This window comes from Gobio gobio, assembly GCF_949357685.1.
Source record: "Gobio gobio genome assembly, chromosome: 17".
NCBI classification, from domain to species: Eukaryota; Metazoa; Chordata; class Actinopteri; order Cypriniformes; family Gobionidae; genus Gobio; species Gobio gobio.
In genome coordinates, this window is record NC_137110.1 from 21308612 (window position 1) to 21324014 (window position 15403).

The following is a 15403-nucleotide window of genomic DNA, read 5'->3' on the forward strand; positions in this document are numbered from 1 at the left end:
GGCAGCTGCTTTAATTAGTATTTCTTCTTTTGTGCTTTTATACAGACGTGCGTCTCGTTTGTGTGTGCAAAGTCTGGTATAGGCATTCATCAAAGCATTAAAGACCTTTGAAGAGTATGTCTTTGTGCAGGGTCATTTCTATTTGAATATCAGTGCCATGCAGGTGTTACAGTGAGGTAGAAATTGAAATACTAAACTATTAAGGTTTTCCAGAGTGTGGACTATATGCATTGGGTGCTAAATCTTTTTTTTTTACTACAGAAGTTTAACAAAGTTCTTTGGTTTGTAGAGTTGGGCCAAGACTCCTCTCAGCTCACATCCCAGGGTGGAAACTCTGGGACTGGAATGGTGTCGCATGTACCTGGACGTTCACATGTGAGTTCCATCACTGAACAGAATGGAGTCACTGCGACATGCCTGGCTCCGGAGAAACAGCCTGCGCCACCAGGAACCACAGGGGGATCTGTAAACTGCCAAACACAGCTTCACAACTTCCTCTCTGGGATTAACACACCTAGTCTGGGACCTTTGCTGGGGACCACAACACACAAAGCTCCAGCCAACCACCACCACCACAGTGCAAGTGTGCAGACTAGTACCGCCATTACGGTAAACCTGGTTGTTTTCTGCTCCTCCAATTATTCACCTCAAGACAAACATGAAGAAATCTGAGAATTCAGAGTTTAACTCTAACTTTTTAGAGTTTAACTCAGACTTTAAAATGTTATCATCATTTGCTAATGTTTGTGTCGTTCCAAAACCATATGACTTTCTCTCTTGACTCTTTTCTCTCAAAGAACACAGAAAAAAATTTATGAATATTTATGCTGCTGTTTTCCATTAGATTCCATGAGCTCTATTAGGCTCAGACCGACGCTTATAGCTACTAGGAATTTTATAAAACAGTTACTGCATAATACAATTATTTGTATATACTGCAGCTGGTTGTTATCACAGAATAAACCCCAACAGGGTCTTCAAGATTAGGGCTGTAATGACTCCTTGATACATTTTGAGTACTCGATAAACAAAAAAAAAGTCCTCGATTGCAATTTACCCGTGTCTAGTAACCAGCAAAATACCAGAAGTGGCGCATTCCATGTATGAGAATCCATGAACTTCATTATTATTTTCAGCACAATATTTTAAAACCATTTAAAATTCATAGTGCTATTGTGAATTCACAAAAGCTGTGATTCAATTAAATAAATATATATATATATAAATTAGGGATGCAACAATACATTTAGTCCACGGTTCAATACATACCTCGGTTTTTAACCACGGTTTTTGGTTCGGTTCTGATGGCTTGTCTCATCAGTTTTTTGTTATTCTATTCTTAGGCGACAGGAACAGCAAGAGGTTAAGGAGAAAAAAGACTTTTTATTGCAATACTTTTTCTTTATTTTACTTAAAAGAATTGAAAACCCTTACTTAAACTTAAAACTTTACTTTAAAAAAAACCCTTGTACACATTCCTAGTGTATTTTGAAATATAAAATAAATATATATAAAGATTTACACTGGCAGCTCAGAGCTGTACAGCAGCATTGAAGTATGAAATTGAATGAATAAATGTAAAATAAGCTGCGCTGCTGTCATTGTGCGTGCATCTAATATACAGACACATGCGATTTTACTTTCACTTTAGACATAACCAACTGTGTTTATGTTAACCTTGTGTGTATTTGACAGTATTAGCGCAGTAAGACGACTACTTAGTTCAGTAGTCATGTGTTTGACAGGCGTTTAGTGCGCGCACTCGGAAAAGCGCATGTTAAAACCGCGAATGAGCCAGCAAGGCTTTAAAACGCATGCAAATAATGAACTTTCTTGATTGTGAATAACTATAGTGTTCCGTGAGTATAACTCTACCAATAACGTGTGATGTGAATGTACGTCGCGTTGTTCAGTATTGGGATGGAGGCAAATTATAGAATTTGTAGAAAAATAATTAATTCAATGTAAAACCGAAAAAACACAATTCACAAGTGCGTATTGAACCGTGAATGCCGTCTCGGCCACTGCACCTAGGGGTTAGGACAGACAAGATGAGAGAAAAGGAGACGCATGCACAGGGAGTGAGAGAGGGTAGAGAGGAGAAAGAAAATTCTCCGCTTGGCTCTCAGCCAGCCGAGAGGCTCTTCCTCACAGTGCCATGCGATGGTACTGGATGCTCCTCGGCGGACGGCTCGATTCTCCTCCGCCCCTTGGCGTCCGGCAATGACTCCTCCAGCTGAGGGCAGCCAGCAGCGAGTCCCAAGATCCCTGCTTCTCCCCATCATGGCGGACGGCAGCAGGCTCCGGCCCACGGCGAACGGTGGCGACTGCTCTGCTCCCTCTCAGATGGCAGCCACCCCACCTCGACCCAGGAGCACGGCAGCAAGCTCTCCGTCCCACCGGGGCTTCCATCGCTCCAGCACCACTGCCTCAGGCAGCCACACACGGTCTCCGACAGCCTGTCCCTCCTTCCTCCCGGGTTTTGGCACCAAAGTAACACAGTTCGTTGTTATGGGAAGAAGGAGGCGGGAACCAGCGAACATTCAAGGACTTCAATAAATAAACACAAAATGAAAGTAAAAAACGGCAGCCTGGTCCTCTCTCGTCTTTCACTGTCGTCACTCCTCCATTTATGCATCCAAGCTCTTCCATGAGAGATACGAGACTGCAATCTAACATCAAATTAATTTAACATCAAGTAGAAAGACTTCCGTATTTGTTAGAATAATAATATTTAGAAATATATAATTTTTTTCTATTTGTTTGAATGTTTTTATAATTTTTTTAAATGTAGCCTTGGCGAGCAATATGTATTATATACTTTTACACTTTGAACGCTGAATACAAACACGCACACAGTTGAATACAGTACTCATGATTCTGTCTGAAGTGCTTCTGTCGACTCCTAGAACTCCATTTCCATTGTTCTGTCTGGAGGTGTCTTTATTCAGACACAAGCACTCAGCCACCTAGTAGAGCTCAGTACAGACTCTGACAGAGTTCTGAGCCCTAATGACAGACCACTAGTGCTGCAGGCTCTGATTACTCACTGCATTGCTCTACACAGGCTAATGGAGAGCTCTGTCTTCTATGTGACTGGATTAGAGATGAATACCAGACTCCGTGCCAGTACTTTTCCATTTCTTTCCTTCTCGGATTGCTGTTTATATGTGAAATCTGTGAAAGAAAAAGTAACGATTCTTTAAAGGAATGTCTTTCTTTCTTCTGTGCTCTTTTCCGTACCATAAAAGGGGGTAGTGACAAGGTACCGTATGGATTCTAAAGACTTAAGAATGTAGGCCATGAATTGTATGGACTACTTTTATAATGCTACTTTTCACAATGTGAAACAACTTCCAACCAACCATTTAGTTGGGGAAAAACAATAAATATGTATTAGGCTTGCTGCGTTAGTCGATGTTAAACGTGTTCAGCTGTACACTGATTAAATTACTTGTCCACTCTGACAAAACCATGGCGAAGGATTCAGTGTGTGATCGCAAATAGTTTATATACTGGTGTTACAATTTCCTCTCCGTGACATCCCTAATATTGTATATATTTATTTACCAATAACATTAATAATATTATATAATAATCCAATGTACAATAATAGATAATACATTATTTTTCCTTGATGCTGATTGGTCGCTAGCCGTGTTATAATAATACCATGTCCTAACCAGAAGCAATACAATAAGACTCCAGCGACAAGAAACTTGTCCACACCATTCGCAGCACAGCAAAATCAATAAAAAATCACAGCCAATCAGAAGACGGAGTCTCTCTGCAAGAGATCTTTATAGTTGTATACTCAAGTGGACATCTCACTGTGTGGTCTATATGTGACTAACTCAGTGATGTAATAAATAAGCATCTAAAAAACTGCAGCATATTGTGTTTTTGCTCCTCTCACACTGTCTCTCTCGCTGTCTTTATCTCTTTCTGTAGAGTCAATCCGGTTGTCAGACGTCTCTGTTGGGAGACCCTCCTAAAGAAGTGAAGTTGCCTTCCAACCCATATCTAAACCTGGCTAGTGTGCTTCCTGGAGTGGTACTACAAGGTACGTGCACGATCAGAACAGCACACACTGAAGATGACTCACTTCTGCCAGACCTTGGAATGTAGCTCTTCTCTGTCAGCTCTCTATTTTCAACTATAATATTTACAGTGTACGACTGTCTCGTCTCTCCCTGCTCAAGGCCACAGCCAGATGGGCTGCAGCCCACACCAGCAGACAAGATAAAGGCTGTCTGTTTGAGAGATGTTCTAAATAGGTGTCCCTGGGCAGGCCATGATTTACATCAGTATTTTTGTGTCTCCTTTAGCACCCTGCAACAGTAAACCTCAGACTGTGCAGGCGCACACTGGGACATACAGCGCAGTCCTGCCGCCTGCCACCCACCAACCCAGTCAATACAGCGCAGAGACCACTCCTGCAGAATACACTCAACAATACACTCAGCAATACACACAGGTAACTACAACACCTGCAATACACATGTGAAAATGCACACAGGTAAACACACACATCAATTGACCTATCGGTAAGCCCCTCCCCTCGAGCGCAGATGAGCCAATAGCAGGTGAGTATCATTTGTGCTGGGACCGGAACTCGGACATCTTTAGGTTTCAACGCCATAGAGAAACATTGGAAAATCCGAAGCTCTCATCGGTTTGATGGTGTTTATGCTACAAAAAAGCTAAAATGTCGTGCCTGAAGTACTGTAACACTGATTTCAGGGATCCTGAGAGGATTTTCTGTTTGTCATACTCTCGTTAAGTTACGATTAAAGTCACTGCTAACATACAAACCGTAATAACTAACTGTTCTCACGTCATGTAACACTAGGTCAAAAACATGAAGGTCTACATTTCAGTGCCTCTCCATATTAAACTGGTTATATGTAAATTTAAAAAAAAAATCATCAGCTTAAGTCAGTTGAGAATTTGAAATTAAAATATCAAAAATGCATTCATCAAAATGTTTAAAACATTAAATGCATAGAAACTTTAATGGAACACTGTATGATAAGTACTAAACAAGATTTATCATTTTTGCAATATATGCTTCTCTTACAGTCTGATCATTTTTAATCTGCTCCCTGTTCTCAGTCCCACTTTATATTAAGTGTCTTTAACTAACATGTGCATTGAAATTAATCAATTGATAAAATATACTTATTGTGTACATCCATGTTTTACATTGTTCTTATATTTAAAAAAGCCTTCATATTATATCTGTAATTAATTTCTGTAATGACAGCTATAATTACACTTTTGACCCTTCCCTTACCCCTTAACCCACCCTTAAACCATCAAACATGCCCTAACCTAATATCCCACCTCAATAGCAGCACAAGTGTTTTGCAAAAGAACATGAACAAGTACATTATACCTAACTTTTTTTTTTTTTACGTGAGTACACAGTAGCTAAATACACCTAATATAAAGCGAGACCGGTTTATTCTTTACTTGATATGATAGGGGCATTTAAAATTATTTTAAAAGTATTATCATGAAAATAATTGAGTGTAAAACGTCTTTAACTTAATTATTTTAAAACATTTTAGAGCAATTATTAAAATAATAATAATAATAATAGACAACCTTAGCTTAAAATTATTATTTATTTAGCTTAAATAATGTTTTTTTTATTTATTTCATATAGGTATATAAATGCAGTTGCACCACCTGACTTCCTGGTTGCGCCACCTGACTTTTACAGATAATATTACATTGATCAAGCTTCTACTTAGATGCCTGTATTAGCCTATGCTAGCAAGTTAATACATATAATTTTTTTTAATACAATAAAGTTTATGATAAAATAGCATTTTCAGAGTTTTACATAGGTTGTACCACTTGACATGGAAAGTGTACCAACCTACCCATATTTGAAAGTAGCTATTTTTATCAGTATTTGAGAGAGATCTACAAACCTTTTCACTCTGCCACAAGGATCAGTTGGGGCCCTCTGGATGCTACATTATCATGCTTACTGTTATTAATTTGTCAATTCATAATCGAAGACCCATGTTTGCAGTTGTGCCACCCTGACATTTGAGAATATACAAATTGCCAGACAAAAGTTTTCAATGATCTCAACTGCTTTGAAACTACTGATATTTTTAAAATGTGGTTATATGAAAGTTTTTAAACATAAAATTATGCTGTAGTATTTTATTTTTAATTTCTTAGTAAAACACAATCTTAAATAGTTTTCTTAGTCTGTTCATTTGTTTGAGTTTTAAGATACCAAAACATAAAATAATATAAAAAATTTAAATGTACTGAAAATGAATTTATAGAATAAAGTGATGCGTGTGAATTTATTAAATTATTTTAAAAGGAAATAATGCAATTGAACAAAAACATGCATTTGACCCATAAGAAAAATGTTCTTCGAATATATATTTTGTTAGCTGGATAACAGTTACATACAAACAGCAACATCACTGGCACATTTGCAGTCACTGGTCTGTTTTTGTTTTTTTGATGGTGTTAGGATGTGATCTTGGGATCTTGTGTATCAGATGAAAGTACTTGACCATTGTGGAAAACAGACTTTGACAGTCAGAGAAAGGAAGAAATCCCAGTGTTCATTGTGACGATCAATCAGTCTCGCTCTAAGCCCACTCTCTCAAGTCTTTTCTCCCCAATTATATCCCCCACAATTTCTCTCTCTAAAACAGGTTTCCACTGAGCCCCAAATTTGACAGTAAAAGCCAGGGAGAGCGAGAGAGATGAGAGAAAACAATTCTGCCATATGCTCAGCTGTACAATAGAGATAGATGGGTCTATACGGAATAAATAAAATGAATGTTCAAAACAGAACAAAAAGAGTTCCATCAGAATGGAGCTGTGGTGCACCACCATGTCCTAGCCAGAGTTGGCAAATGATAAAAGTTACTTCTATTTAAAAAAAAACAAAATTGTCCCAACTGAGCTTTTTGTTTATCGCTTGGTTTATATTTCTGCTTCGTTGCTCACTGCAACCCTCACAGTGAAATCTCATTGGCCCTAAGTCCCATTTCACATTAAACATCAAATATCTTCTGATATCTATGACTGGTCTGACAAATCACTACTCACTCGAAACTTGTCAGATCATACCTAGTTTGGACCAAGGAGGTCTGTTATAAGCTAACTGTAAGCAACTGGCTCGGCTGGCCTATAACTCCCTGAATTATGTGCTGATGGACACAGTTCTGGCCCTTCTGGGCATAATTTGGACTTCGATACCATGGGGAAAAACTGCTATATATATTTTTTTAATATCATCTCATATATAAGCAGCCAAAAATAACTAAATTTAGTACTGAGAGGCGGCTTTAAGTGTGTACACCTATTCATAATATTCACAATATTCATCCGGAGCAAATGAAACAAGTGAGTGAGGCGAGTTTGTGTGTCAACTCGCTGTTGGAGAGATGAGAGACGAGAAAGCGCAGCTGGTATCGTGTATTTATTCTGCGGAAAATGAGTATTGAAGTGTTTCAGGATCGAAAAATCTATATTTTTAACAACACTACATTGCACATAGTTTATTATTTCAGATGCCTTTTTAAAAGACTACAATTTAAAAAATGTATAGCCTATATTACATATACAATTCAACCCGCCAAAGTGGCTAGTAGGTGTGACTGCGTTACATGCCGCTGCTGAAATCCACCCGCATTTGGCAGGTTGGCGGGTGTTAATGTCCAGCTCTGCTAGGGACTATCCTGAAATGTGAAAGGCAAATAAGTGCCTGAAAAAAGCCCTCCAAAAGATTAGTTTTAGTAATTTTAGTTGGTTGCCAAGGCAACATTTCTAATTTTCCTTTTTAAGTTTAGGTTTTTTATCTTAATATTTATATTTTCTTTTATATCAGCTTTATTTGAATTAATTTTTAATATCTTTAGTTAATAGTTTCATTGTTTTAATTCGTTTTAATAATTTTAGTTTTTGTTAACAATAACAACACTGATAGTGTAGTCATGGCATCTACCAGCAGGAGCTAACTGGCCCAAGCTAACCAGCCAAACCCAAACCCCAGGTTAGGACACAGTGCTATCCCTGAAATGCAGATTCAAATTCACCCTATGTCATGTTCCGATTCCCATTCCCCTTCTTTCTCCCCAATAATATCCTGCCACTCTACACTGCTCTGTCCAAAAGTCAGAAATACAAATGAAATGAAATGAAATGAAATACAAATCAGTATGTAAGGATTTCAGCAGATGCAGAGGAGAGGAAAATGTGCTCCAGGAGAGGATGAGAGGGAAGGAGAAAGAGTTGCAGTCCTCCCACAGTCTCTCAGATTCCTTCCAGTGTCTTTAGGGTGATCCCCTACTCATTCTCTGGCAGAGAGTTTGGAGGGGAAGAAAATTTAGTAGGATTAAATGGCTTAAATGTGGGTCTCCCTCTCATTACTGCCGGCGTTCCTATGACAATACGAGAAGGAGTGGGTGAGAGTTGGAGGGAGAGAAGGGGGAGCGAGAGATGCAGAGGGGAAAGACAGGAGGGAAGAGGAAGATTGGCTGTGAGTTGTCTGTCCCATCTGGTCGCACACTCCCACACACTCCACCAGCTTTAGTGAAATGAGACAGTGAGCTTCACGCTGTAGGTGTCCAGAGAGAAAGTGAGCAGGGAATGGTGAAAGGAGTGATGGGAATGAGATGAGAAGGAAGAGATATATTAAGGGAATGGTAGAAGAGAAAGCTAGCGAAACGGATTAGGCCACAAGGTTAGACAGATGGAGCGAAGAGAAAGAGGAAGCAGCTCAGGAGATGTAGCCTTGCGGGCATCTGAACGCAAAGAGATGCAATGTAGTCAGTGTCATGTAGAGTCATGTAGCCAGACTTTTGACTATCGGCATTAAGTTCAGTCCACTTTGATGCTTATTCTGGCCCTTAGAGAGGAAAAAGTTGTCTGACCTACATGTAAAGCAGGGGTAGCCAACCCTGCTCCTGGAGGGATACGTTCCTGCAGACTTCAGTTCCAACCCTTCTTCTACACAACTGCCTCTTATTTTCAAGTAATCCTGAACAATTTGACCTGTTTTAGGTGTGTTTAATTAGAGTTGGAGCATTGCAGGCTGGTAGCCCTCCAGGAGCAATTCTGGCTACCCCTGATGTAAGGGACCTATAGAAGCCATGTATCAATCTAAAATCAGAGACAAACTAAACTAGATATCCTTGGTGCTCAAGGATATCTAGTGTAGTTTCTAGTTTTTCCTAGCCTGGATGTCAGCCGAACATTTGAGGTTGGGAAGTTCGGTCTGTACTTGATCCGTTGTGGAGCAACTATGCTCGAACCAGAGCTGTTCTGACCAATCAAATTGTCAGGACAGGCTTCATACGATGATGGACGAATGCTCAACAGTAACGTAATCATGCACGTCACCAAAGAGTATCTGGGTTGAATTCTTTCCTTAACGGAGAACTTGTTCGTATATTCATTCACCTTTACTATTTCTCTCAAAAATGATGATCGCGTCGGTAAGAACTCTGTGTTTCCTTAAAATCTTTTTTAAAACACCGGCAAAGATCGTTTACACTCATCTTCTTCTACTTCTTCCAGCGTGTGTGCAGTTGAGTTCTGTTGACAACTATGCGTTCATTGCGTTGCTCAACATGCGTCACTTACTCCATTGCTCTGATTGGTTGTAGGTCTATCCAATTCAGTGCAGAGGTATTTTCTTTCCTGGTTTGGTTGAAATGCCCCATAATCACAGCACAATGGAGCAATATCAGACTCATATTCTGACTAGAATCTGAGTATGACGACGTCAGGCTAAGTTTCTCCTACAAAACTCAATGTTTTTGAAAGATGCAATGCCATGAACCATAAATCCCCAAATCGTCTTGCTCAGAAACTCTCAAGGGGGTAATCCTACACCCGGAAACCGTTCCTTCCAAAGGGGCAGCCATTGCTAACCAAGCCATCACCTGCTGTTAGCATTTCCATTGACTCCCATTCATTTTGGCGTCACTTTGACAGCGAATAACTTTACATCTGAGGCGTTTAAAGACTCCATTTGTCCATTGTTTATTTCTAAAGAAACACGACAATATATAAAAGTCTCCATTACCTTGTATCTTACACTATCGCCCTGTAGAAGCCGCTTTTGTAAAAATAGGCTAACGATTGCGTCAAAACCACGCGACTCTGTTGCGTAGTAGAGAAGTTACCGTATATACCCGTATAGACAGGATGCATTAACTTAAAATGGTGTACTGCCGTTCAATTTTAAAATAAATAAATACTATGCAAACCAAAAGTTGCCCCTGCTCATGCTCTCCATCTCTGCAAGATTCGGTGATTCAGATTTCACTTGGCACAACTACTAGAAGACTTACAACTGTCAGACAGGTTGCTCACGTCACATCTACATCGTCAAGCTCAGTCTGAGGCTGCGCAGTACGCTCAGCCATCAGGAAGTGAGTGCTTCTAATTGACTTCACTTTTCTGCATTTAAGTCTTTGGGGTCGCTGTGTCCATTTCTTTTACTGTCTATGGAAACACTCTATTTTGACTCTGATGTTAGTGGTTCCTGATTCGAGACCAGCATTGTTTTAGGGATGGAAAGAATGGAACTGTCTTTTCAGTGGTGGAAAGGTGCAGAATGGTTCCCGATTGGGCACAAGGGCACCACTGGAGCCACCCTGTACTTTGTAAGCACACATTTTTTTGTCTGATGGATTCCTGTAAAATCCTATAAAGCCATATTGCCATTTTGTCAAATTGTCAGTGAATAGACTTGATATGCCATCTGAGGCTGTGACATGATAGTAAAGGTCCAGACAAACAAAACTGACATCAAAGAACTAGCGGCGACAAAAGCCAACTGCGGTGTCGCTTCTCGTCATCTGCGTCTGGGCCAAAAAGTTGCAAAAAGTTGAAATAACTCTTTTTTTCTGGAAAAAATTTCCAATTCCTGAAATTAACTTTATTTGAGCCTGATTTTGTTCAAAATGACATCTCACCAGTTTGTTCTTCGATTTCCCTTGAAGTACATTGGGGCCTTAAGACAATCAAGACCTCAAGTCCTCATATAGTTCCTGTTATAGCTTTGTCTGACTGTATTTTATTCTGTTCCGTTGGTTCTGATCTGTGTCTCTGTGTGACAGGAGGCCATGCAGCAGTGGTACCAACACTACCAAGCACAGACCTACGGAAACACAAGCCAAGAGACAGCTGCAGTTACTGAATGCACAAAAGAGCAACCTCAGGTAAGCACACACATACCCAAGGACAATACAATACTATAGCAAAGTGCCCATTTTACATTGTATCATTGTATAAGAAAATCCTGAAATTATCTACGCTGTCTCTGTGAGGAAAACGGCGTAATAAACATACTAAATAATGTCTTCATGAGCATGTAAAACTTGTGATCGCAAAGCCCCTGGGTTATAATAAAAACATTTACTAAGAAAATATACAAATATATTGTGTGTTTGTTTGTCTCAGGTGGTGGTCACCTCCTCATATGGAGACTACAGTTCCTACATGCATGCTGTCAGTCAGTACTATTCTCAGACACAGATGGGCCAGACAGCTGCTCAAGTCTACCAGCACCGAGATGTCAGCAAGGTACACTACACTACACAGACAGACATCATGCTTAATCATGCTCACTTTACAGTGTACATTAACCACCTCTGTCCATCTCAAAAACTCTACAGAGTGAAAGAGGATTATACTGTGCAGAAATACACACATACACTGCAGCAGAAATGCTAAACGGTTAACATCACACACTCTCTGGAGGTAGAATTACTCTAGCCGTCTTTCTTCTGACAGATGTCAGGAAAGTCAAAAGCCTGGACTTCCACTGCGTCTAAGTGTCTCGTGGCTGACACGGCCTCTCTTTATGATGGATCACTCTTTGACTTACTGCAAATCATTAATACTGTCACAGACTAAAATAGATCAGAAATGAGACTATTTCTCTGTAGGCATATACTGTATGTAAACCGTATGAGTTCAGCAACACAAAAGATCTGTACGGATTGTGTTTCCTACCATATTACAGCATGAAATCAAAAAGTGTGTCAGTAAAAACAAAAGATCAGAACATGATTAAAAATAACAATACAGTAAAACAGTAATTATACAATTTATATAATATTATTATAGTTTAAAATAACTGTTTTATATTTGAATGTACTTTAAAACATAATTAATTCCTGTGATGGCAAAGCAAGATTTTCAGCATCCATTACTTTAGTCTTCAGTGTCACATGATCCTCCAGAAATCGTTTTAATAGGCTGATTTGGTGCTCAAGAAACATTTCTTATTATTACAGTGCTGTGCAGTGCTGCTTAATATTTTTGTGGAGAAATTATACATGTTTCAACATTCTTAATGAATACAATGTTCACGTTAATGTGTCCTTGCTGAATAAAAGTATGGGGGTAGTATATTTATATATACAAGTCTATATACATAATTATGATTTATCAATCGCTGCATTCTGTGGACAGAATACCTTTGCTTTAATGGCAGCAGCATGAATTGTATTGTTCCACTGTCACAAATGTTTATATTTGATTAATGGCCTAGAAATAGTGCATTTTTTTCACAACATACTGTACATGCATGCTTTTGTGTGGTAAAAGTTTGCTCATCTTTCTGTATGTGTGTGTGTTGGTGGTGGTGGTATTTGTGTGGGGTGTTTAAGCTTATGTAAATGTGGTGGCAGGTGGTGTTACAGGTCAGACACACATTCCTCATTTAGTCTCATGACACTCTTAGGACATGAGATCCTGCTGAAAACACTCCATCACTCCTCAGCACAGCAGCTGGGCCAATGTGTATGTGTGTGTGTGTGAGAGAGATAGAGGCCTGTAATCTGAATAGTGTGTGTTGCATTTGGATAGATAGAGTATAAGTGTATGTATAAATGTTTTATGATGTCTCTGCGTGTCTCTCTATAGGAGGTGGAGGTGGTGAAGACCCCCTTGAGTGCGCCTCTGCACACCTCTCTGAATGGCAGTGCTCAGACCCTGCTGCCCACCTACAGTGCCCTTCCCATCATGCCGGGCTTCATCACACCGACACACACGGCCAGCCCCGCCGCGCACACACCCACTGTACCCACAGCCAACGACTGGAACAACTACTATTATGTGAGTGTGTGTGTGAGATAAAGAGAACTTCGACAAACCACATAGCATGAGACCTGAGAATCTGAAATAATAGGATGTAACACAATATGTAATCTTTTAGGTGTCTGTTTATGTTACAAATAAGGTAAATTGTCCATTATCAATAGTATAGCGATGCATGAAGCATAACTTACTCATCTGAGGTCACTTCCAATCTAGGCTTCCATAGTGGGGTAAAAAAAAATTTAATTATAAAGGCAATTATGACTTTATATCTCAAATTGTGACGATTTCATAATGTGAATTTATTCTGAATGGCCCACCCTTTGCCGCTATAACTGCTTCAACTCTTCTGGGAAGGCTTTCCACAAAGAGTGTGTTTGTGGGAATTTTGGCCATTGTTCTAGAAGCGCATTTGTGAGGTCAGGCACTAATTTTGGACGAGAAGGCCTGGCTCACAGTCACTGCTCTAATTCATCCCAAAGGTGTTCTATCGGGTTGAGGTCAGGACTCTGTGCAGGCCAGTCGAGTTCCTCCACACCAAACTCGATCATCCTTGTCTTTATGGCCCTTGCTTTGTGCACTGGTGCGCAGTCATGTTGGAACAGGAAGGGGCCATCCACAAACTGTTCCCACAAAGTTGGGAACATGAAATGATACAAAATGTCTTGGTATGCGGAAGCATTAAGGCTTCATTTACACTGCATGGTTCAACTGACCCAATTCCGATTTTTCCCTCCCATGTGGCACAGATCGGATATTACATGTGAACGTGTAAGCAGGAAAAAAACGCATGAATTCCGATATCCTCAGATCGGATTCAGGCCTCACTCATATATGGGAATAAATCCGATATGATTCGGATATGTGCATTTTGCTGACCTTTAAAGATTGAATAATAATTTTGTCTGCATCCATTGCATATCGTGCCGTTTTACTTACTTTTCCGGGTCAGAACGTCTTGGGCTGCTTTGTCAGTGTATAGTGTAAATGCAATTATCGGATACGGCTTCCTTTTAAAAGATGATGTAAGTGGGTCGTCAAAAAAAATCGGATATAGTCACCAAATCGGAATTGTGCATCAAGACGTGCAGTGTAAATGCGGCCTATGAGTTCCTTTCACTGGAACTAAGGGGCCAAGCCCAACCCCTGAAAAACAACCCCACACCATAATTCCCCCTCCACCAAACTTTACACTTGGCACAATGCAGTCAGACAAATACCATTCTTCTGGCGACTGCCAAACCCAGACTCTTCCATCGGATTGCCAGACAGAGAAGCGTGATTCGTCACTCCAGAGAACACATCTCCACTGCTCTTGAGTCCAGTGGCGGCGTGCCTTACACCACTGCATCCGATGCTTTCCATTGTACTTGGTGATGTAAGGCTTGGATGCAGCTGCTCGGCCATGAAAACCCATTCCATGAAGCTCTCTACACACTGTTCTTGAGCTAATCTGAAGGCCACACAAAGTTTGGAGCTCTATAGCTATTGACTCTGCAGAAAGTTGGCGACTTCTGCGCACTGTGCATGCGCTGACCCCGCTCTGTGATTTTACGAGGCCTACTGCTGAGTTGCTGTTGTTCCCAAATGCTTCCACTTTGTTATAATACCACTAACAGTTGACCGTGGAATATTTAGTTGTGAGGAAATTTCATGAATGGACTTATTGTACAGGTGGCAACCTATCACGGTACTACACTTGAATTCACTGAGCTCCTGAGAGCAACACATTCTCTCACAAATGTTTGTAGAAGCGTCTGCATGCCTAGGTGCTTGATTTATACATCTGTGGCCATGGAAGTGATTGGAACACCTGAATTCAATGATTTGGAGGGGTGTCCCAATACTTTTGGCAACATAGTGTAGATGGATAGATATTTGGATGGATGGAACAACAGACAGACAGACAGAATGATAGATAGATAGATAGATAGATAGATAGATAGATAGATAGATAGATAGATAGATAGATAGATAGATAGATAGATAGATAGATAGATAGATAGATAGATAGATAGATAGATAGATAGATAGATAGATAGATAGATAGATAGATAGATAGATGCTCTGCTTGTTGGTGAAGATGAAAACCAGTAGGAGTCTGGCAGTAACTTTGTTCTTCAGTTGGAAGTAGAAGACTGACACATTGAGAGATAAACACCTCTAACTTCACTGATTCAACAATAGGCGCTTTATCATAGTGCAAGAGTCAGAGAAAATTCCTCAGACGCGTGTGTGTGGGCTGAGGGAGACGCCGTCGCTCATTTACTGTATGGAACACAAAAACTCCATCAGTCAT

At 40.0% G+C, this 15403-nt stretch overlaps 1 protein-coding gene across 1 annotated transcript in view; it reads left to right on the forward strand.

The window, feature by feature from the left end:
* Positions 1–15403, forward strand: part of raver2 (ribonucleoprotein, PTB-binding 2) — a gene marked incomplete at its 5' end in the record, with an annotated part of 89563 nt that overhangs the window by 71056 nt on the left and 3104 nt on the right. Inside the window, 6 exons of the mRNA XM_079840806.1 lie at positions 290–609; positions 3952–4063; positions 4329–4477; positions 11118–11219; positions 11461–11583; positions 12931–13122. Coding sequence (XP_079696932.1) covers positions 290–609; positions 3952–4063; positions 4329–4477; positions 11118–11219; positions 11461–11583; positions 12931–13122 — 998 coding nt within the window. The remainder of the gene's footprint in view (positions 1–289; positions 610–3951; positions 4064–4328; positions 4478–11117; positions 11220–11460; positions 11584–12930; positions 13123–15403) is intronic.